The 24,557-nt window shown below is 41.2% G+C and overlaps 3 protein-coding genes across 3 annotated transcripts; 2 read left to right on the forward strand and 1 right to left on the reverse strand.

Annotated features, from left to right (window-relative positions):
• LOC142956861 (arylsulfatase I-like) lies at positions 1 to 6,240 on the reverse strand. Its single transcript, XM_076098623.1, has 11 exons — positions 6,011 to 6,240; positions 5,829 to 5,884; positions 5,468 to 5,607; positions 5,138 to 5,287; positions 4,771 to 4,845; positions 4,278 to 4,452; positions 3,060 to 3,296; positions 2,345 to 2,491; positions 1,517 to 1,657; positions 795 to 1,352; positions 1 to 713 (listed from the first exon to the last, which is right to left on the reverse strand). Exons 1-11 carry the CDS (start codon positions 6,126 to 6,128, stop codon positions 291 to 293), a joined length of 2,220 nt encoding a protein of 739 aa, XP_075954738.1. The 5' UTR covers positions 6,129 to 6,240; the 3' UTR covers positions 1 to 290.
• Positions 4,260 to 16,079, forward strand: LOC142955965 (uncharacterized). Its single transcript, XM_076097232.1, has 9 exons — positions 4,260 to 4,474; positions 9,648 to 9,799; positions 11,181 to 11,236; positions 12,367 to 12,542; positions 12,642 to 12,832; positions 14,218 to 14,400; positions 15,019 to 15,105; positions 15,426 to 15,517; positions 16,064 to 16,079. The coding sequence occupies exons 2-9, from the start codon at positions 9,695 to 9,697 to the stop codon at positions 16,077 to 16,079; spliced, it is 906 nt and encodes a 301-aa protein (XP_075953347.1). The 5' UTR covers positions 4,260 to 4,474; positions 9,648 to 9,694.
• A 781-nt stretch (positions 16,080 to 16,860) lies between these two features.
• Positions 16,861 to 24,109, forward strand: LOC142955966 (uncharacterized). Its single transcript, XM_076097233.1, has 9 exons — positions 16,861 to 16,966; positions 18,709 to 18,749; positions 18,899 to 18,974; positions 19,617 to 20,225; positions 20,494 to 20,656; positions 21,168 to 21,532; positions 21,843 to 21,919; positions 22,192 to 22,254; positions 22,680 to 24,109. Exons 2-8 carry the CDS (start codon positions 18,732 to 18,734, stop codon positions 22,246 to 22,248), a joined length of 1,365 nt encoding a protein of 454 aa, XP_075953348.1. The 5' UTR covers positions 16,861 to 16,966; positions 18,709 to 18,731; the 3' UTR covers positions 22,249 to 22,254; positions 22,680 to 24,109.
• Positions 24,110 to 24,557: the final 448 nt, after the last annotated feature.

Consider the following 24,557-nt stretch of genomic DNA (forward strand, 5'->3'; position numbering starts at 1 on the left):
TCTTATATACTGTATTGTTTGTTTTTTCACCGCTGTGCAGCACTTTGATCAGGTTTTGTTGTTTTTCACATTCAGAGTAGATATCGGGCACTCGTGAGAAGATGGCGGCGAGCTGAAGTGATCATGTCTGTGATCTTATTGGCATTAGAGGATCTGGGCGACTCTCCGACTCCATGTTGTGCAAAAAAAAACTTGACAATTAAATTTTTTTTTTTAGTACAGCGAAGATGTAACGACGTACAAACATGTCAAAGTTAAAGTCTTTGACACGATCGCTTCAAGTCGACCCCTCAGATCCGATTGGACATCATCCCGGTGTTCAGCTTCAGGAAGAAGGACTTCAGCTTGCACAGCGGGCATCGCGGCTTCTTCCTCTTCTTCTTATTGTTCCTGCCTTTCTTGTACACTCCGTGATATTTACCCTCCTCGTCCTCCTCTTCGTCCACCCAGGGCACCCAGGCCCCGCCGTGCCGGCTGGGGTCGGCCAGAGGGTCGTCGGGCGGGAAATAAACCGGCACGGCCGTCTGGTTGTAGTAGGCGAGTCGGGCCATCAGCCGCTGGACCACGTCTGGTCTCTGGTCCGCCAGGTCCCGACGCTCGCACGGGTCGGCCGTGATGTTGAACAACCAGACGTTCTTCAGGGCGGAGGATTTGGGGAACAGCAAGACGGCACGTTCGAGGTTCCACCAGCGACCGGGGAGAGTGGGCAGCACCTGAGGATCAAAATGGGCAATTAGTCATGATCAGTTGGAAACAGGAGAGCTTAAAGTGGGGGTCTAAATGTGCTGCAGTACCTGCGGGGGGACCCAGTCTCCGTGACCCGGGTCTCCTGTTAGCAGCTTCCAGTCGCCCACTCTGATGGCAGCCTGGACCGAAGCGTCCCACGGGGGCTCGGACGGCCGGACAGCTGGGTGGGACGTCGGCTGGGACATGTTCTGGTTCCTGAGATGTGATGTGAGCTGTGTTTGGGACTTTGGTTGAGGCGGTCTTGACCGTGACAGGGTCTGTTTCTGGGATATGTTCCGCCTGGATTTTGACTTTAGACGCGATTGGATCTGAGACCTCGGGCGAGACATTCCCGACACTGGCGGAGCGCCGCTGGAGTAGGACTTAGGACGTGGACTGTGGTGCGACAGGCTCCGGTTCTGAGGGTGGACTTTGGTCCTGGGTTTGGGTTTGAGTTTTGATTTTGGAAGGGGCTTAATCTTGGGTTTAGGTTTGATTTTAGGCTTAGCTGCATGATGGGAAAACGTCCGAGGTTTCTTCGTAGTCTTCAACCTGAACGCTGACTTCTGCTTTGGTTTCAGCTTCTGGATCTTCTTCTTCTGGATCTTCTTCTTCTGGATCTTCTTCTTCTGGTTCTTCTTCTTCTTCTTCTTTGGCTTCTTTGGGCCTTTCAAGAAAACACAAGTTAGCAGATACAAAGTTAACACTTCTTTAACCTTTTGTATCTAGAAAACAACCGTTTGTTGCAGCCCTATTGTTAGCCTTCCACTTTGACTCAGACTGAAGTCACTGTTGACGTTTTATTGTGGTCGTTACCCGAGGCTGCAGCAGGTTTGTGCAGAGGGTCGATGTTGTGAAGGATCTCCTGACGAGGTGACTCCCTCCCCTCACTGATGGCCGGCCAGACGTCAAAACCATCCAGACCGTGGCTCTGAGAGGGAAACAAGTGCACTCACATCACAGAGAAGAATTCACATGTAGAGTCGTGACAGATCTCTTCATGAGCACACAGCAATGAATAACAGTAAATCTCCAAAACAGGCCAAAACAGTAGCCAGAATCTCCTTGTTTATCTGCTTTGGCGATGGAAACCATCTTGCACACTTTGCCAACAAACCTCTCTGGGAGCTCAACACAGACTGCACTGACTTAGCAATAAAAGTAATTTATTTCTAAACTTAAACGATTAGAAATAGTCCACTTATCATAAGAGGTCAAGAGCACTCTTATCTACCAGATAATAAATAAAGAAAGTTTTACAGAAGCGCTGCAGCCTGAGACTTGAGTTCAGCCTGAGGCCAAAATGAGGACGACGTAATGCAGACGGAGCTCTAACCGTGACGACAAATAAACTCATGCATGAACGTGAAATCAGTGGGAGACAATCGGGAAAACACGCTGATCCCAAACACTCTGAGGAGCCCCCTCGCATCAGGAGCCTGGGTGGCCGGCCGCGGTGAGAAACGTCTGTAAATCTGCTCTGTTTTACGGCACAATAACATGGTCATCAGTGCACTGGGTGAGAGTGCATTCTCCACGGTGTTTACACGTTAATAAAGAAGGCCTCGATGACAAACATGCAACTTACAGGCAACAAAGCCAAAAGAGTTCCACTGACCTCGCTGGTGTTTCCCCCGGCCAGACCCACCAGCGTGGGGAACCAGTCGGTGATGTGCACCAGGGCTTTGGAGACCCGTCTCCGGCGTCTCAACAGGGGGCTGTGAACGAACGCCACTCCACGGACGCCACCTTCCCAATACGTACCCTAAAAAACCACAGCCGGGACGTTTAGTTACAGCTCTCTCTGCCCTCAGAGTTAGCAGAGATCTCAGCAACACTTCATCTGGATAGTAGAAATACAAACAATAGTTTATTTGAGCCAAGATAAGAAGCCGTCACTGAAAGGCAAATCAAATAAAGGAAATGTTACAAATACTCTATAAAGGATTTGTATGTATTTATCGAGTATTGAGGATGTTATTCATTTGTTTTTGGGGGAAACAAGTTCCATGAATGTTACTTTAAACGTCTCATGCTCATAGGTATGGAACTCCTCCTTATATGGCACAAGTCAACTGTAAAAACATGTTTTAAAAAGCACTGAAAGTCTATAACCACATGCAACAACTGCTGAATTATTCCAAAAATAAAACTCTGCTATTCTTAGATCTTTGCCACGTTGTCACTAGAATAAGGGTTTATCTTATGCATAGTGGTCACTTAGACTGTCAGACATGTAAGCTTTTTAAGGTCAGCATGAACTGTACATGTGGTAATGTACGCACGTTCATAAGCGAAACCTCCACGTCCGAGATACGAGAAGTCATTTGTACCTTTCGGCCTCGTAGCGGCCAGTTGCTCCCTCCCGTGAACGGCTGGGCTCCGTTGTCGGTGGAGTAGATGATGACGCTGTTCCGGTAGAATCCGTGCTTCCTCAGAGCGTAGGTGACGTTTCGGACCGCCTCGTCCACCGTGGACACCATGGCGGCAAACTTCCTCCTGGCGACGTTAGCCATGTCGCGGTACGGGTAGATGTAGGACTTGGGAGTCTGCAGAGGAGTGTGAACCGCCTGGAGGTAAAAAATAACACTGTGTGTTTACATTCTATCTATTTATTTGTACCTGGTTATTGTTATTTATTAGTGCAGAACTCAACATAATGCATACATACTACAAACCAAACTAAACCAGGAGTAGTAATTATTATAACAATAATAATATCATGCAGTTACCATGATTTAAATCAGTGAAATAACCAAATGTTTCAGGAGAAATCTGATAAAGATGAGATGTATGGGAGAAAGTTGAAAAACTAAAACTCATAATTTTAAATAAAAAAAGGTGCTTTTCAAAGTAAAATACACAAAGCAAGCAACATCTCCTATAAGATTAACTTCTTATTAAAACTATTAATATTATAAGATCAGCTATTTTTAATTTAAAGGGAAAAGCATTTCCTTTGACTGTAGATATTTAATATAAACTGTAAAATAAGATAAAACTCTGTAATTGTGATCAGCTAACCTGCTTTCTTCAACCTTTCATCTTCAACTTTAGTGAGTCTTTTCCTACATTTCCCAGAATGCCCCTCAGCACTTACTCATGGTGCTCAAATAGGAACTCGGTGCTCCCTACTCGGGAACATTTTAAATAAAACAGCTCGTTGTTTTTCCGTTCCTTGTCAGCTAGATTTTCTCAAAACAACATGGCTGCCCACAAATATCAACAGAAAACAAATATCGCTCTTATGAGTTTAAACACTTCTAAACCTCTGAGTAATGAATAGTTTCAGCTCCATGTTGACCAAACAGTCTGTGAATATGTTTCTGATGCTCACAGACTTTAATGTGGTCTCGCTGTTAACCAGACGTAGACTAACGCAGCATCAAAACACATGTCAGGCTGCAACTACAGTTCTCTCTCTCTCTCTCTCTCTCTCTCTCTCTCTCTCTCTCTCTGATCTTTTTTCATTTTGAGGGGCTTAACCTTCAATCATGTTCCAGAGATGTTTCTCATAGATGTCTTTTATTATTTTCTTTCTGATGTGGTACCTGGAGGGAGAGCAGCAGGAAGAGCGGCTTGTCTGTGGGGTCGTGACTCTCGAGGATCTTCCGAGCTCTCTGGGTGAAGAGCGTGGTGGAGTACTTTCCTTCCTGGCCCCAGGCCACGTCCTCGTCCTCGTGGAGGTCGTACCCACACAACCCCGGGCCGTCACAGGACCCGTAACTGTGGACAGACGGAGACACGTGTGAGTTATAGACACGGGTAGTGGAAAAAACACAGACAATGAATTAAGGTTAGTTCAATAATAAAAAAATGAATAAAAATATATATATATATATTTTTTTAATATTACAAAATATTACAAAATGGTAATAAATGGTAATAAATGGTAATAAATAGTAATAAATATAATAAATATTAATAAGTATTAATACATATTAATACATATTAATAAATGAAAAAAATATACATTTAAAAATAAATAAATGAAAAAAATGTAAAATTAAAATGACAAAAAAGTTAATAATGATGCACTTTTACCTGTAGTAATCCACACTTCCTGTTAAAGAACCAAAGAAACTGTCAAAACCCTTTCTGGTGGGCAGACACGCCTTCCTGGAGGAAACACAAAGTAAACTGAGTATCAGATTTCTGGTCTACAAAAGCAGCTTAAACACAACTTAAAACGTTTGCAAAGCAGATTCTTTTAAAAGTGTTTACATCCACGTTTGTTCGCCTGCCGGTCGTCTCGTTTTCCTACATTTCTTTGTGTATCACAATCAGAGATCGGAGGAATAGAGTGAACTCAATGGCAGGAATGTGACCGCAGTGTAAACAAAACAGGAAACTCATCAAAACACTTCTACTAACAGTCACATCCATCCACCTGGGAAAGTCTCCACCTCACCTGTAGAAGCCCAGGTGCCACTTGCCGACCATGTGAGTGGCGTAGCCGGCCTCGCGGAGCCTCTCGGGCAGCGTGTCCATGTGTGCCGGCAGACAGCTCGGCTGGCTGGGTCTGATGATGGAGTGTTGGAGTCCTGTGTGGATCTGATATCTGGAAGACAAAGAAACAAACACACGGTCTGCTGTAGAACCAGAGACTAGTTCAGCCTCACTGCTGAGAGAGCTTTAAGTTGAGTTTCTTTCTGTCAGTTTAATCTATCAATCTTGAATTCTTCTTTAGCCTGTGCTACCGTATCTTGTCATGCCGGACCCCCGTACGGCGTGTGCCTACCTGCCGGTGATGAGCTGGCTGCGCGACGGCGTGCAGATGGGCTGAACGTAGTAGTTCTCCAGCGTCACGCCCTCCGCCGCCAGCTTGTCCAGAGTGGGAGTCTTGATGGTCGGGTTGTGGTAGCCGATGTCGTTGAAGCCCTGAGAGTCACGACAGAGTCACGCTTAAATGTCTCAGGTCACGGAGGGTTTACAGAACATTCGGCTCATCCATCGTAGAGACTAAACCAACTTAAACATGGACGGTTTTAATGCTTCACACACACACACACATGCGCACACACACACACATTCACATTCACACACACACACACACACACACACACACATTCACATTCACACACACACACACACACACAGACCTGGTCGTCCGTGAGGATGAAGATGATGTGCGGCTGGTTCTTCTTCTTCTTCGGCTCTGACTCATCACTGTGAGTGTTTCTGTCACTCTGGTTCTGGTTCTGGTTCTGGGTCTGGCTCTGGCTCTGGTTCTGGTTCTGGCTCTGGTTCTGGCTCTGGTTCTGGGTCTGGTTCTGGGTCTGGCTCTGGTTCTGGTTCTGGTTTTGGGTCTGGTTCTGGGTCTGGTTCTGTTCGGCCCGGTGAGCAGACAGACAGTCCAGGCTGAGGAGAACACTCAGCACGGTGAGAGCCACAGTCTGCATCTTTACTGCCGGGAACAAAAAAAAAACAATGACAACGCAACAATAAAGAGAGAACCTCCACCAACAAAAACACCAGCGAAGAAGAGCTTTACAAATGTTTCAGTCAGCACAAATTCACACGCGCATGACATCTTGTGGACTAACTTGTAGATCATGAAACCACATTTGAGATGGACTCGCCAACATCGGCTGTAAATCCATCTGGAGGAGAGAGAGCTCCAAACCTCTGAGGAGGTCGTTTTGTTTTTAACCGTTCCGTCTCTGGAACCGAATAAAACCAATAAAAACCCGATAAGAGCAGAAACAGAGCAGTTTGAATGTGACTCTCACTATTCTTTAGCCATTTCCTGCTGTGTTTTATCGCTCCTCTTATATATATATGATATCAAATATGTCATATTGACGTCTTTTTGTCCTGAAAAACGAGCAACAGCTGTAGAAATGATTGCGTAATGCTGCAAATGAAGTGACATATTCAGGAATTGAATTAATTTGAAATCGTGTAGAAATCCAATATAGGAATAAAGAAGTCCTGCTCGTTGATTTGCAATATTAAAGGAACAGAAAAATATCAAAATATGTGGGAGTTTGTAATTTGAAGGGAGCTGGAGAGAGAATGTGTAGCCATAACTTTCATTTTAAAATGATTTAAGAGGCGCTGGAGCATTCACGCGATACTATCACGTGTGTTATTAACATGATATAAATATGTTATTACTAAATGTCACGGTTATCACCAATATCTGTATATCACAACGCTCCTATTCTCAAAGAAACTATTGTCCTAAAACTAACCTTTCCGTGATGTCATTCATGTTCCCACACTAATATATTATATAAACTGTATATAAAAAACGTTACCTACTTATTTACAACAAAGTAAATCTCGTAGTAAACTTTAAGCGTCTCAGTCATAGTGGGACCTTCTGCCTGTTTTTAAGAGACGCTCAGACGATGAATCCACGTTCCCAATAAACACAAGTCGTGACAGAGGTGGAGTGTGATTTACTGAGGAGGCTGAATCACCGTCAGTGAGCACTACATGGAGGAATGCTGCCAGACGTCGATGTCGCTTCTTTGGAGAAGAAACGGTTGTTCATCCTTTAAAAACACAGCTTTAGTCCTCTCAGCGGAGGTTTGGTGGGTTGATTTTACAGGTTGTTTTTACGGCCCTAAAACCTTCATTTTCTCAGTTTGACATGCAGGGAGGAAGGAAGAGGGGGAAAACAGATTGTATACACATCTGTATCCTCTATGACATGTTTACAAACTACCAAAGCATGAAGATTTCATCTGCAAGACGTGCACTAAAAAGCATGTCTCAGTCCAACCTTACTCCTTTACTGAGGCCTGAACTGGTTTCCCATGGTACACACACACACACACACACACACACACACACACACACACACACACACACACACACACACACACACATGCTGTACATGAACTTCTTTCCTGTGACAAGTTCAGACTGTGCAAGTCTGGTCATGCATTAAATTAGTTTTTGCTGAAATCTGCAGCCTGTATAGTTTCATATTATCCTTATTTAGAATTACAATAATTCTAAATAAGGTCATCACAGGTCAGAAAGCCAGGCCTTCAAATTAAATCAATACCTCGATATTGGATCAATGGAAGTGAATGGCTCTTCTCCTCCTCCTCCTCCTCCTCTCCTCCTCTCCGCTACTCTTCAGTCCATTCTTCACACTCCGGGTCCTTCTTCAGCTCGCACAAAGTTTGGTTTTGGAGTTTAAAGTTTGCAGAAGACGCCGCATATCCTCAATTTTCCACGAAACCTTTCTTCCTTCCAGTCGGAGCGTCCACACACTCCCAATGAAATACGATCAAAGTCAAGACAACGCAGCTGCAGCGCCAACACTTCCGGTCTGACCTGCCAAAATAAAACACAAAGCAGCGAGAAAATATGCAATGATCAGGAGAGGGGTAGTTTTTATTATGAATAATCTGGTTTTAAATGATAGTTCCATCCCACCGACAATATAATAAAATAAAAAAAACATCCACAGTTAACGTTGTAAGCTATGCAGCTTCCCAACTTTGACCGTTAACAACCTTTAGTCGTTCATTCATATCTCGCATTAATGTTTACTTTCCGCAAATATGTGAAGAAATAAAATGAACTGCCCTCATCTTATCCAATAGCGTAGTATTGCTAGTCCCCACACTAGCTAGTTAGCTAACTAGCATAGCTAGTCAAACGGCTAGAGGGCTAACGGCTAGGGGCTAACGGCTAGGGGGCCAACGGTCGAACAGGGCGTTAAAACGCTGCAACGACACATTAATGCCGGTGTGAAACTAAGCCAGCGTTACATTAGTTATCTGGACAGATTTAGTTGTTTCCAGGTTAGCTACTTCTCTATTATATGTTTTAATTATTTGAGGCTTTGCTAGATTATAAAAATATATAATCTAGCTAATTCAGCAAATTATTAGTGATCCTTTGTAATGACAGCAATGTAAAAATTGGCCTCATCCATTGATATAAAATGGTAAATTATCCGTGTTTAAAACTTGACTTCATTTTCCTATCGTGATAGTTTTATTTTTAAAGCTAAAACGCTTAACATCCGCTAGTCTTCATTTTATTTGTGTAACTTGACAGAGAGACAAACTGTAATAATCCTTTAACACCATTCCTTTAAACGGCTGTACGCTGCTTTAATACTATTCTTATTGTATTTATTGATGATTGTCATCGTAACAGACTCCCCTCCATGAGGCAGTGTGATCCCGGACAGAACATCAGTCGGACGGTGACTGACTGCGGTCTGTTTCAGAGCCAGCTGGCACTCAGGAGAAAACCAGGAATTTCTCTCTTTATGCAACGAACTGTACAGATGCGAAACTGCGTCAAGTCACCGGAGACGAACCAGCGGGAGACCGGAAATACGTCAGACTAATCAAGAAATAAAAGCTCAAGTAACCCTCTGTATGAGAAGTGTATTCTTCAGCAATAAGGAACAGGTTAAGAATAACACAAAAATAATCAACAAACTCTAAACATTCAGACCATGTTAACATCGAAAATGGCGTTTTGCTTCATTAGCAAAGGCTAAGAGCCTTTTATTAAACCATACAACTGAGAAATGAGATGGATGGATGAGAGGATGACTAACAAACTAAAGTCATTTAAAGAGGGTTTAGCTTTCATGTAGGAGAAATTGATTTCAACGTGTTTTTCAATAGTTTTAATCATTTTTAATACCAGCCTTATAGAAAATGATACAGTAAAAATGTATTATTTTCATGTTGTAACTGTAATAATTATTATTTCAGGCCTAATTCTATTCCGAGTCATTTATTAATTTAACTTCTTGTGAATAATGCGCCTAATCTCAAAAGATGCTTTTGCAGCCCTTTAAAAAATACACACAAACACAATAAAAACTCCATTTCCCATGTTGCATTTCGAGGGGGGCGTCGTCACCGGCTTTCATGGCTGCACGCAGCATAGCGTGCATGAACTGAGCTGTTAATAACTCAATAATATTCCAGGTTTCGGTCCCGGTTCCCAGCCTCGTGTGTCGATCCAGACGGTCAGCATGGCTTCGGAGGATGACGCCGCTCTGCTGCTCTTGATCTTCCAGCACCTGAAGGTGAACGGATACCAGAAAGCTGCAAAGGTGCTGCAGAAACACGTCGCGCAGGTAACAAGTCTGAGTCTAATTATGAACACATTACATCCTGATGTAGTTTAAAACCGACCAGACGTCATTCTACCTCGCTAACTTTAGTTTTTCTGGTCATATTGATGGTTTTATTTGACATTTCTTGCGCCTCTTGCATGTTTTATAAGACAGCAGAATTAAATATGAATGTGTTTTTCATGTGCTGTCAGTAAATTGCTGCTCAGCTTCGTGTATAAAAGCACGTGTCTCCTCCTTCTTCTGGCCTCCTGGAGGAAAAGAACATTATGTTTCAGCAGCTGCATGGCTGTAAAAGCAAGGGTGCTGCAGGCCTGCTTCTGCACACTGACCCCCATTCAGAGCCTCCTCACATTCATGGAGCCTTTAACCATAAAAGCTGTTAGTTTTTAGTTAAATGTTCGAGACCTGCGACGGTTAGTCGACTAATCTACTAGTTGGTCTACAGTAATTGACTCGGCAACTATTCACTATCGCTACGGTCATTTTTCTAGCAGAAAATTCACAAAATCGGCTTGAATCAGTTTCCACAATGTGGATATCTGTAGCATTGCGAACAGAATATCTTAGATGTTGGTTTTACAACAGAAAATCAGTTTTTTTAATCTGTTATAGAGCCCAAAAACCCTAATAACGACTAAATTATGTTAATAAATTAGCTATAATCAATTATAACAATTATTAGTTGCAGTCCAAAAGTGTACATATTACATATACATTGTCACGATGCAACCACAGACATTAAGTCAGTAACAAAAGCTAAACAATGCATAATTAAGGTTTTTTTCAGTATATTCTATAAACTCTGCAAGTTTCAATTTAAACCTAAAACCCGACCTGTTCAGGTTTGTTAAACGATCAAACCTTTATGTGAAGTCACTGTGTTGCTCTGCACGTTTTCATTAATGCTACTTTTATTTTATTGCTCTTAAACTTACATAGAAAAAGATTACTTATGTCTTATTACTTGTGTCTAACATTAGGAACACTGAGCTTTTGTCAGTCACAAGTTTCAGGTTTCAGGTATAAATATCGTTAAAAGTTGCTGACAGACTTTTAGGAAGACTAGAATTGAGAAAAAGGGTCTCAACACTATTCTTTCAAACATTCTCTAAATTCAAACCTGCCATCCCTCTGATGCTCTCACAGAGGCCATGTTATGTTTGCGCATCATTCCCCCGTCTGATCTTTTTATCCTCTCTCTCTTTCTCTCTCATATTGTCTTCTATGTTGCTGCATGAGTTCATTTCCGGGAGCTTGTGGCATCAAAGTGGAAGCATTCCCGAACCACCGGAAATTTGACGTTTCCCTTTGAACTCTTCTTTTTGTTTTATCTACGTCGTCACAGTTGAGTTACAGGAATATTGTCTGTGTGTGTGTGTAGGTGGAGACATCGGAGGAGAGCTCCAGCCTCCATGATATCTACACCAGCTGGATTAAGTAAGTCAAACAGGAAGTGTGGACCTTTTTTATTCACGTTAATCACCTATATTGTCTCAGTATGTATATTGTCGCAGGTAGCGACGTCCAAAGAGACGCAGCTTAGCTGTCTGTGAACAGGATGTCACTGTTTGTTAGCGTGTCTCCGTGTGAATGACTGCCTGGCGTTCGGCCCAGTGCATTCTGGGATTTTAAATCCTCGCTGCCCTGGAAGGGATTAAACAGGCAGCGGATGACATCAGCTCATGATTTCCTGCCGTGAATCTCGCACTAAAGTCACACGAATCCAGTCAATGAAAAGCTCTCAAACTCATGTTTATAACTCAACAGCTGTTTTTAGATAAATATTGTTTCCCTGAGATCCCAAAGATAAGACGGTGCTCATTTCTGTCGTAAAGGTCAATACTTCAATCAAAGCAGAATTATGCAAATCAGTTCACTCTCAGGAGCTTATTCTTCCTTCTGCTCATCAGTCATGTACAAACACATCTCCTCCTGTCACACTGATGTATTCTGGCTGTTCACATCATGACTCTCACAAACATCTGTAGTTCTTGGCTGCTCGATGGTCCCCAGTCAGCTTTCTGCAGATAAAAGCTTTCGACGGGTTTTCACTCGTCAGGAATTTATTTCCTCCCGAACACGTTACACGAGCTGTCAGAAACTTCTAAACACATTAATGACGGAGTGCTTGAGCTGTGTCCCGAATCCATACTGCTCACTGATTCTGTACAGCATGTACGACACACTAATAAAGCGTGGTTGTTAAGCTTGATAAACAAATAAAGCAAAAAGTCTTAAGATTGATAACTTATATTTGTTTTTTGAGATCTTTCTAGAGCTGTTTAGCCACCTTCCTCTATTTATCTTAATTGTTTCCAGCTGTGAGCAGATCCTCCATTTCCTTTGTGCATTGCATTGTGGGAAAAAAGTATCACATAACGGCACACTCAAAAACAAAGCGTATACGGTGGCACACTCAAAAACAAAGCGTATACGGTTGCACGCTGTCTGCTTTGAATTTATTTTGCCTGTTTTTCCACTGTAAACATACTAAAAACATGCTTATAATTAGTATATATGTTTACGGGACCGTAGGTATTTAAAATGTAATGTGTGTCGTGTTGCAGGCTTTGCTCTCTGGCTCAGCAGGCCAAGCAGGAGACGGAAGACCTCACTACTGTGAAGAAGAACAACATCAAACCAGAACCTGCCACCAGCGAAGAAGAAGAAGGAGAAGGAGGCGCAGACACTAAACTCTCCAACGTCACAGAGGAAAATAATGTGGATGCCAAACCTCTACCTGGTACGTTAGTTACGTTGTTATTGTAATCAGATTTATAATTTATACGTTTTAAGCAATAACTCCTGAACAACTATGATGTATTTTGTGCCCGTGCTTCAGAGTCCGGGACAGATGGTGTCGAGTCATCCACTGCAGAGCTCCCCTGTGAGGAGGCAGACGCTGACACGGCCTCTGAGCCGCTGCTGCTGCATCCTGCAGAGGAAACCACAACAACGAAGTCAGACAGTGAAGAAGAAGAAAAAGAAGAAGAAGAAGAACAGAAAGAGGACGAGGAAGCAACAGAGCAAGAGGTGAGCAAAGAGAGGCAGATATGAACATATCCTAAAAAAAATCAATCGAAATATATCCGAGAATCAACAGATTCAGAAGCAGGCTTATGATTGGATGGTCACCAGTTTGAATCCTTGAACCATCTCGGGCATCAAACCTTCAGCTGCAGCCAGATGAGACAGAGAGAGATTCCCCTTTTTCTCCCTAATCTGGTATGCCTTCACACTTTAGTTTTTAAAGAAACGGGTAGTTGTGTCTGCAGAAGTAGAAAGATAGCGAGCACCCTTCATCCAGACCCTAAACATATGTGACATCAATCTTTGATTTCTTCTCTTTTTCTTGCTTATAATACAATATATCAGAAATCATGTTTTTTATGATTTGCATGCATGAATTAGCTTCCTGTGAGCGTACAGACTGGCTTCTGAGGGCATTAAAGGATCGATCTGCTGAAACAATCCTCTAATTAATGACAAATGATGATGGAGAAACTAAAAAAGGAAGTTTCAAATAGTAACTTGTCTTTCATCGTCTTTCTCTGGTCTGTCTCACAATAACACACACACACACACACACACACACACACACATAGCTGTTGTCCAGTCACTGTAATAATGTGCTGATAGATGGACAGTAGCTCCAGTGTTGTTATATGACTCTGAAATACACACAGACTCATTTCATGTCTGCTCGTCTCGTCTGTAAGTTTGTGTTCGTTTGTTGTTACAAGAATGTGTGTGTGTGTGTGTGTGTGTGTGTGTGTGTGTGTGTGTGTGTGTGTGTGTGTGTGTGTGTGTGTGTGTGTGTGTGTGTGTGTGTGTGTGTGTGTGTGTGTGTGTGTCTGTTCTTTTCTGTCGGACCAGTGATGCAGCAGATGATGCTGTTTGGACAGAATGACGCTCTTGTGTGTTAATGTCTCTGTGGTTCTGTCTACAAACTCACAGTCACTTTGGTTTGTGTCTGACAGCAGAAGATTTGTAGTTTTCAATAGATTTTTCTCTCCGCTCAGACGTGACACTTTTTACTTTCAACGTAACAAAAATGTTTCTACGGAACAGAATTAAATTAAAAGCAGAGTTTTTAGTTTCTTTGATTCTTCAAAACAACCTCAAAGAGACACAGAACGACTACAAAGACTCAAAACGACAACAAAAAGAGGGCAAAGCAACCACAGACAAAAATAACTAAAAGACCACAACAATTATAAAGAGGCCAATCCATTCTAAAGTCTGCGAGTCTCTGTCCTGTGGAGAGGTGGTGGGGCCTCTTGCAGGTCTGTGCCTTGGGGCCTCATTGTCTCATAATCTGCCCATGACCCCGAGGCATTGTGGGGAAGTCAGAAAGTATTGAGAGACTGAAGGTCCTTTCATGGTCTTCTAATCGCCCACCTGTTGATATTTTGCAGTCAGCTCCCGTCGAAGTGTCTGCTGAGGCCTCTAACGAGGCAGAAAGTTCCAGCTCCGACTCTGAGGAGGAGGTCGAGCCCGGACCAGCTGCCTCTGATGAGGCTGAGGATCAGCTCGTGGCCCCTGATGCCTCCAGCGACAGCAGCCAGGAGCGTAAAGAGGACGACGATGAGCTGACACAGGTTAGTGACCCGAGGCTGAATCCAAAGCATGTGATTGTGAAAGACCCGTCCTCCAACAAACCTGCTTTTACTCTAAAGTGCTGCCAAAATATTCACATGTATTGATAGTTTATTAAATGCCTGCATTTTCTTTTTGCTACCCTCAGACAGGAGAGGATATTACTCCTAACTTTTCTGTAAAGATGTCAAAGTTAAAAGTGCTTTTAAAAGTGCTTTTCTGTTCTGTATATTCTCCGTCCTGCTACAGAAATGAGCAGAAATGTTAATCAGTTTCCACCACAACTCGTAGAAACTGGAGTGTTTGTTGACTCCTGGCGCGGCCGAGCCTCTTTTCCCCCTCGGCTCACTCTCTGCACATCTGAAACCTATTAAGCAGAGGATTGTGACTCGCTCTGAGGGGCATTGTTTCTGCTGTTTAGCCTCCAGGAGGAAACACTGAGAGCAGTTATTCTTTGCCGAGTCATCAGGTCTTTAAGAATATTCAGGCAGGGGAGGTTTGGGGTTGAATATCACCATACTTGTTAACCCTACAGTAAAAAGAAAAAGATTTTAAAAAATGAGAAGCTGTATCGTTTCATATTTAATCTTTAGTTTCTCTGCTCTGTTTTCTTTCCTCAGGCGACGGATGAAACGCCTGCATGTGAACAGACAGCCGTCAATCAAGATGAGGTCTCAGAGGAGGAGGACGGCAGCGCTGCAGAATCGGTTGATATTTACATATTTGTTAATATTTATCTTGGACAGAACCCATTTACCCTTTGTTTGATGTTTACTTTCCCAAAAATCGAATTGTACAAGATGTAATTATTGCCAAAGAATCCGGATTATCAACGTGCTCTCGTACGAGCAGCATGTTGGTCACACTTCTCTGGTTCTCATTTTCGAGCTCATGTCCACGTTGTTTGAATCAGGAGTGAATAAACTGCTGCTCAACAGCTTTTTGTTGCTCACAGTGACTGAAAGGATCCAATCTGTGTAATGAATAGAAAGAAACTCTCTGTGTGTTTGTTGATTCCTCTTGGCAGGTGACCAATGACCAGCCGGCAGAGAGCGAAGCCCCGCCCCCTGCAGGTAAGGAACAACCAATGAGACGTTTGATACCCGGCTTGTTCTTTACGTTATGCGGGGCATCTTTTCTCACCGCACTGACAGGAATCACAAGCTGTTGTGAAGAAACGGCTCAGAGGTCTTTTCCTTTTTTACAGCAGATTTCAAAGCTGCTGAGGAAAGACCACACGACGGTCTTTAGATTTATTATGAAAATCTAGACAGGAAGGATGCTTAATAAGACGGTATCAGGTGTCCAGGTTTGTTTCCACAGGTATTACCTGTTGATGCATTAAAATCATTGTAAGTGTGAGAGAACAGGGTACGCATGAAGCTGGGAGAGCAGGTAAAGTGGGAAAAATAGGGTTTTTATCCACCCAAAGTATGTACAATAATTAGGGTAACAAAATCAAGCCAAAGTGACAAATCAGAATAACTATATAAACTTATCATAATTGCACTAAAGTCTAAGTACAACGTAATGAAACAGAACTTAGTGGATGCTCTTCTGAACAAGGGTCACTCCTCCCCATCTCCTAACTGCATGATATATACTACGCTGGCCAGTCCATAGTTAATTGCAGGGGTGTGAAGACATTCCTCCGCTGTGGTGCAGATGTAAAGGCTCCTGACAACACCCCTCTTGCTGTTGTAGAATGGTACGGTCCAATTGTCCGTGCTGATCTACTTTGCGAGGTGTGATGCAGCTGCTCAGTATTTTGCCAGAAGGATGGTCGGCTGCAGAAACACTGACAGGAAAGTTAACTTTTATCAACTTTAACTTAATATTATCTGATTGCGTGCACTCAGTCTAGAAATATAAAGTCAGTCAAAACAGGTGTGTTCATGTCTCGCATCATGATTTAAAGAACAGTGAAACAGAACCTGGTTGATGGTTTGGGGCTAGTTTGCGGCCGTCACAGTCAGGTTGTGGATTTAAGAAAAATAAATGTATGTTTTTAGAATAAATGTTTTAGGGCTGCAAATAAATCTGCAGATTATTTTCCAGATGAATCAATAAATAGTTTGTTCTACGAATACAATTCAATCCAAACTAAGACATTAATTTAACCATAAAAGAAGACAAAGACTCACAACGTGGCATCTTTACTCAAACTGACTTAAATGATCAATGAATCAATGGTGGATCATTATGGTCTGTATTCTGCAAGTGTGTTTAGATTTATTTGGAACAGACCTTTAAAAGATATCCACTAATCTTGAAATGCAGTAAAAGTGTCATTTAATTTTCAGTTTTTTCTATTTTATTTTGGAGTTAAAAAGAAACTGTGTTGCCTTTTAAAGGCATCTTTCTACTTTGTTTAGTTTGTTTATGCTCATTACAAGACGAAAAGATGGTTATTGTAATGTTGTTTTTCCGTTCACCTCATGATATCACTTCCGGGTTTGCCACTTCCGGTTTTGGTAGCTTCATTGGTTGAAGTCAAACAAAATAGAGCCGCATGCTCAGAGGAGAAATCTGCCCGCATCCACGTGGAAGCATCCTAGGATCAATGCTGTAAGTTACTCTACTTGACATTGGACACAGTGGGCATTCTATATCGGTAAAGATGTCTTGACTAATGGGTTGGATGGGTCACTTAAATAGGTTTGTATTATATGTTCGGAACAATGCCATGAATGTTTGATGTACAAATGATCTATGTATGTTTGTGTTTTCAGTTTTCACCACAACATGTTAAAGGAACAGCGTGACAGTAAAAAGGGTGAAAGTTACTACAACTCTGTCTTCGTTGACGGTGGTTTATCTCTGTGTTTGAATCAGAGTTCCGACACTGAACGAGAACACTACAAACGGACTATATTTCCTTTGTATTGGCAGCACTTTGTCTCTTGCTGTTTCAATGCAGAACTTTTGGATAATTTGATTTCATTTGAGGGGAAACGAGGGAACAGAAAAGAGTAAAACATGGAGTTGAATATTTTACCATCATGCACGTGGACTGAACGTCAACACTTGTAAAGAGTTTGAAGGGTCGCTGCCAAAGCCGAGAGAAACCGCTCCGGCAGCTCTGCTCACAGCACTTTTCCACATCGTCAGTCACTTGTTCAACTTCTCTCAGGTGTGTGTGTGTGTGTGTGTGTGTGTGTGTTTTAAGCTTGTCAGAGCTCGTTAAGCAAACCGGAGTGACGATGAGTCTGAGAATTACACCTGGAACTCAGTCGCCTCATTTTAAGTGTTTGAAATGGATTCCTGACTTCAGGGCAGAAGCCTTTTTGTCTCAGCAGACATTTTGACTTGTCAAGCTACCGGCAGGAACGTCACTAATCGCTGCGTTGAATTGGAATAATTGCTGTAATTGGGAAACAGTTAATTGGTTCCAGCTGCGCTTTTGTTGCCCCGACAATGAAACGGTCTGCTGTGAAAACGGCTTCTGAGATTGAGAGAGATGAAGATAAAGAGATGAGAGCGCTCAGATATCTAAACTCAGAGAAGCAACATTTACTCAGAGAATAACTCAAGCAGTTTAAATGACGTTTACATTATTAGCCGTGCTCCACCGTCATGACATGTCCTGTTTTTAGTGAGATATATCAACAATGATGAATTTCATTCCCATTAATTTCAGCGTCACCATCAGACCAAACATTTCCATCTTTCATATACTTTGTTTTATCACCAAATACCTGCAAAACGAATGACGTCCCGATCAGCCTCGCGTGCTTAACGGGACACATCGGCATCAGAGCTGCAGAGTCTCTTGTTTATTTACACAGAATCTAATGTGGAAATATAACTGTTAAAAATAAGCTGGTCTGCCACCGGTCATGTGGTGAGTTAGGAGGCAGGTTGGCCTTGTGGTTAACACACCAGTCACATTTCTGTTCTAATGAAAACTCAACATTTGGTGTTCGTCACCACTGTTATGAAATAACAAGAGAACCAGCTTTAAAAGTAACAATTTCTTCTTTTTAGAAAAGTACTGTGTGGATTCAAGCCGACGGGAAGAAAAGTTTTAAATGTTCTATTTGAAACTGGAGTTTGGTGAGGTGGTAGAATTAGTTTCTAATTGGCTCACTCTGTTTTATAATCTCACCTTAAATTCGACTTGGTCTCATCTCTTTGTTAGTTTCACTCTCATTGTTTCTGCTCTTTAGTGGTTCAGATTAAAGATTAAACTTCTTCAGTATGTCTCTAAGTGTCTTGTTGGGTAAAAACCTCTTACTCTCCTGAAGTACCAACAGAATACATCAGATAAACACAATATAATGACACAATGTTTTTCATCTTTTCTTCAGAACCTGATTCTGAAAATCCAAATATGGAAGAGACGTCTGAGGTACAATAAACCATTACTTTATTAGCCCTTCACGAGAACAGTACAGTCTTGTTAGGGATCTAAACAAACACAATTAGTGATAATTATTAATTGTAATGGTAATAATACTGAGTTGTGGTGTGTGTGTGTGTGTGTGTGTGTTCACTCAGAACCTCAGCTCTCCGCTGAAGCCTGAAGACGAGACACAGACGGCAACGACCCCGGAGGACCCCGTCACCGACACTGGTAACAGACAGTAGAGCTGGAGTATGTTGAATATAGTTCACAGCAGGTTGTAGCAGTGAACTTCAACATATTGATCTAATTAATAGAAGTCTTATTTATTTACATGGATTTTATATATTGGATATTGTTGTTTAGTAGGTTTCAGTCGGTTTGGAAGTGAACTAACGAACACTTTGTGCTCTAAACCCAAAACAAACTATTACAACTAACTTTTTAAGACATTATTTAATACCAAATAAAACCTTTTTCTATCTTAAACCTTGAATAATGAAACACAGTATTCTCAAACCCCTTAATAGCACTAATTTAAATACTACCTGTAGTTGATCTTGCAGATTTATTACTTAAGATTATTTCACAATATTGCATTTTTCTATTTTATTAAAATGTATTTTTAAATGTCAGTAACCAGCAGGTGTAAATATTACATTTTTATTAGTAAAAATATACAAAACTATGGTGATCTCTAAGTCACATGACTGAAGTCAAGATATCTGGAAATATTTGGGGAATAAAGAGCTCAAAGGATTGTGCCGTTTTATTTCTTTCTTATTTTCTATTCCTGCATCGTTGGACATGTTTCTAGTGTTGTTGCTTTCGTCACAAGTCTCTTTCTTTGCATGTCTCTCTGTTCTGTTGTAGAAAAGGCAACGGCGGCAGACGAGCAAGGAGACCCGGATATCTCCATCATCCTCAACATCGAAGTCGAAGACAGCGACGCCACCATGCAGGAAACCAGCAAACCGCTCCCCGAGGAGGCTCCAGAGTCCGCCAAAGATGCCAAAACTCCCAAGAAGAAGAAGAGCAAAGAGGCACCGACTGCAGATGCACCGATCACCGACTCATCCACCGTAGATGCATCCAGTGATGCTCCTCTTTCCACCAAGAGTGCCAAAAAGAAGAAGAGAGACAAAAAGAGAGCCGAGGAGGCGGCAAAGAAAGATCAGAAGAAAGAGGAGGAGGAGGAGGAGGAGGAGGTCGTGTCTCAGGCCGCTTCACCAGAGAAGAAGAAGACTAAGAAAAGGAAAAAGGAGCAAGATGAAGCGGAAGAGAACGAACAGGGAACTCCCGTCACTCCTTCAGAAAATAAAATTAAAAAGAGTAAGGTGGAGGAGAAGGTGGAGAATCTTGCAAGTCCAGCCCAGACAACGAAGGAGAAAAAGAAGAAGAAAAAGAAGACACCGGAGGAGATGCAGTCTGGTAAAGGACCAGCAGGGGGAGACAAAGACTCAGAAAAGAAGGAAGCCACAGGTAGAGTCAGAAAATATACTTCAGACATACTTCTCTCCTTCTCTTGAATACATTAAGTCTCAACGCTGATGACCCTTTAATCATCAGTACTCGTGAATTTATGTTCTATACTCAAGTACAATGTTATGTACTTTCCATTTCAAGCTACTATATATATTTCTACTTCTAGTTACTTATTCACCAGGTGTCGGATAGAAATGGTGCATCCAAGAGGAAGCTATGAAAATGATGTGATTTGCACATTGTCTCTTTCTTAACTCCTTTTTAGACGGAGACTCCTCTCTGCTCTCCTCGACCAAAAAGAGATACGGTGTCAGGATAAAACTCAGCCGGAAGAAGAGACGTAGGATGATGAAACAACAAGAGGAGGAGAAGAGCAGCGTCACTTCCGGAGCGACTGCAGAAAGCCTGAAGCTCAACGGCAGAAAGAAGTCAGTAGAGGTTTTCTTTGGCTTCTGTCTGTTCTTCACATCATGAACGCTGTTAATACTACTTTGTCAGCTGCTGTAAATGTACATAGATTTAGATTTAATGAAGTAACCGCAATATGTATTGAAATATGGGATTGGAAATTTACTTCAGTATCTAAATAGTTAAACAAACAATATGGAAAAACAATGGAAATGTAAAACAAACTAAAAAATGTAGGCTTTTTTGGTCATACATAGAAAAAGTAGGAGAAACTATTAAAAACATATTTACAATATGAAATACATAATGTGTATTTAGTGGAAGTTTACAGTGTTAAAAAGGAAATAAACAATTATCATTAGCATAACATTAACATAACAATTATAATATATATTAACACAAAATATTCAGACAGTAAAAATGTACAACATCTAACAAAGTTGACGTTTAGAAAAGACAATAAAATATGCAGTTACCAAATATCTGTATTGTAAATATTGTCAGAGAAATTAACAAGATTCATTCTTCCAGACAAAAAGGGATCCAAGAGGCAGCGGAGGAGACGCCTCGACCAAAACCAGCCAAAAGACCTCAACCTGATCCTCCTCAGGAGAACGACGACAACACACCAACGAAGAAGAAAAAGATTAAAGTGAACACGGACCAAGAAGAGAACTCCTCAAAGGAAAACCAACCGCCAAAGAAGAAGAAGAAGAGATTAGTGACGGAGGATGAAAGCGGTGCGGTGAGCTCCGAGCCTCCTGAAATGGACTCGACTCCACTTTCAAAGAAAAGCAAGAAGAAGAAGAAGAAGATGATGAAGACTGAAGGTGAGGAGACAACGGAGAGCTCAACTCCCATCGCTGTGAGCCACGACGGACCTGCAAAGAAAACGAGTGAGACTTTCTCATTGTTCATCGTTTTAGAATGAATTCTATCTTCATTGTTAAAACTTTAATTGACTTATTGATTAGTCAATGAAATGAAAGTGCTCATCAGCATTTTGTGGTAAAACGTGATCTTAACATTTTAGTTTTTTAACAATTAATAAAGCTGTGAAATGTCAACAACATTGAACATGAAGAAGTACCAAACTGAAGCACTTCGTGGACACAAATGAGTGGTTTTGGATCCATGAATTAAATTGTCTTGCTGTTCTTGTGGATCACACATAATAACTGATCATGGTTTGTGACTGATTTGCAGAGAGGAACCGGTTAAAGGAGAAACTGGAAGAGACGGAACCGGCTGCAGATGAACAAACTCCTCCGGCTTCTTCTACGGTGAGAAACACGTCTGAAACAAAACTCAAATAAATCTGACTTTCAGGAACAATACTCTCATGAGAGGTTTAATTCACACGCTTGTGTGTGTTTGACTGCGTTGAACAAAACATGAACAATATGTTTTTTACAAAGGTTGAAGAGCAGGATCGATTTTAGTTTTAGAAGCAGATTTGAGACACTTTTTATTTCCTGAGTGCTCGTTGTATTTCATATATCGTATCATTATTTATTTTTTGATATTTATTTTTTCTTCTTTTTGATATTTCCAGAAAAAGAAATCCCCCAAAAAGAAGAAAGTCTCCCAACAGACGATCATCTCTGAATGAATGTTGGTAAGTTGAATGTTTTCACTTCTTGTTTATGAGGTCAGAAGTTGGAACAATGCTTGTTTTATGTTATTACATTTTAGATCCTTTAAAATGAGCGTTGCAACTTTTCAAGCACAATAGTTGTTTCTGTGTTTGTAGCTGCTATCCATGGATCATCTCACTTATGATTAACAAACATTTCCTGAGATGGATTTATTGTTTTTTACCTTCAGGGAGTTATTGTTAAAATACATAATGGAAATAAAAAATAAATAATAAAATGCCCAAAATCACAGTAGAATGAAATGGAAAACCATAATTGAGCACAGAAGTGAAATAATAATAATTTACTACAAACACATCATGCTTTGTTCGTCACCTTTCAGTTGAAGCACAGAGATCTATTTTGCTGTAGTGATGACTAATCAGGATGTTCCCCCCCCCCCCAGTGATTTCTCTGATCGGTCAGGAGAACGACTGCATCTTGGACCTGAAAACCCCCAAAACAACAAGACGATCTGCTTCATGTCTGTGCCTTCACTCCTGTTTATTTCTGTCTGAGATGAAAGAACATCTGCTCTCAGAAGAAGAGATATTTCTGAGGGAACATCAGTGTTTTTAGTCTTGTGCTCTAAAACTGTGAAAACAATACAACTAACAAACCTTCAGCTGATTGATGTTTTATCCTTAAAGGCAGAGCTGCTCCGCTATGAAAAAGATAATTGTTATAATTCAAAGATGCGTTTCATAACATGAGCTTCCTAGTATCGCCCAACTGATGCTCAATGTTTGAGGTCAGTACTGATTAGGTTAAATATGATATACAATATGATAAGACAATTATACATTTTAAATCCTACACAACACGTTTCTTTAAATACTTTTGACCAAGACGCATACTGAACAGGACATGTTGGTGTTTAAGTCATCCTGTCAGTTCACTGGTGGACTTGCTCTTCAATAAATACTTAAAGGTGCAGTGTGTAGGATTTGGCGGCATCTAGTGGTGAGGTTGCAGATGAAGCAACTGAAACTTCTCCTGTATGCCAAGCGTGTAGGAGAACCACAATATATATAATTTAATTTCTGCTCATAGATCCACTAAATGATGCACACTGTTACTTTAAACAATTCATTTGACTTCAATTCATCTTTCTCCTTGGCTCTGAATATGAATCTGACATTTAAGACCAACTTTAGGGGCTTGACAGTTTGTGATACTTGGAGCTGCAAAGACATTTTAATCTGTCAAATCAGAAGGTTTGATATTCTGCCCTCGGTATTACTGCTACTCTGCAGCTTTAATAATACAAATACTTCTCAGAGGCAATCTGCATCCCATCAAAACTAACTGATGATGAAGATTATAAAGGGCAACACTCACAATCAGACCGTTTGTGTTCTTGTAAATGTGATTCAACACTGAATGTCTCGTTGAAGGCGTCCTCTGTTGGTTCACTGTTCTGATGGGAACGACAGATGAGCTTTAAGGGAACAAGCTGTGAAACGGAAACATTTCTGAGGTTTTTGAATATTTTTCTGTCGGTGAATGAACTGATATTGATAGTTAAATGTTTATTCTTCGTTGTTTGAGCTTTGTAGTAAAGTAGTTTCTCAGTTTTGTCTTGAGGTAGAAACTAACGTTACATAAGAATTGTTTTTAGTTTTCTCTCAGTCATAAGCTGTGAAATTCTCTTTGTATTTGGAAATGGTTTTGTTGACACATTTCTGTCGTTTACACACTTTTTCTTATTAATCCCATAAACTATAAACTATGCATCTGATTAAATCTCTGGGAGGAAATGCTGAGATATTTGTTGCTGTTCTGAGGACCAACATGCGTGTGAGAGAAAATAAAACTCCTAACGGCTTTAATTTCTGCAGTATCGGTGAGTTCTGCTTCTTTACCTTCATACTTGTGCACATAACATAAGCTAATACGTTAGCATGCTAGCAGAGATTAGCATTCAAATAGCAGTACATGTAATTAGCTCTCCAGCCTGACACTGACTCATTCCTTAACTACGCTGCTGTAAACATTCCCTCAAATCATATATATACTGTATATATATATCTATATCTATATCTAACTTCAGCTCTCATAGAACCGGACTGTCTTTTAGATTAGCTTTAGTCAGCAGAATTATTTCAATGAGCTCCGCCATTTTAACAATAGAAGCGCGAAAAAAACTCATGGACTACAATGAAATGTCTTTATTTAACAGTTACTAAGGCTTCTCAAGTGAATACAGATGTTATATCTAACATGTTTGTGTTTAAAGTCAGTTTACATGTAAATATATGAAAACACATGAGGTCAGGTGAGA

Source organism: Anarhichas minor, unplaced genomic scaffold, assembly GCF_050575085.1.
Source record: "Anarhichas minor isolate MPS153535 unplaced genomic scaffold, ASM5057508v1 ptg000024l, whole genome shotgun sequence".
Taxonomy (NCBI): domain Eukaryota; kingdom Metazoa; phylum Chordata; class Actinopteri; order Perciformes; family Anarhichadidae; genus Anarhichas; species Anarhichas minor.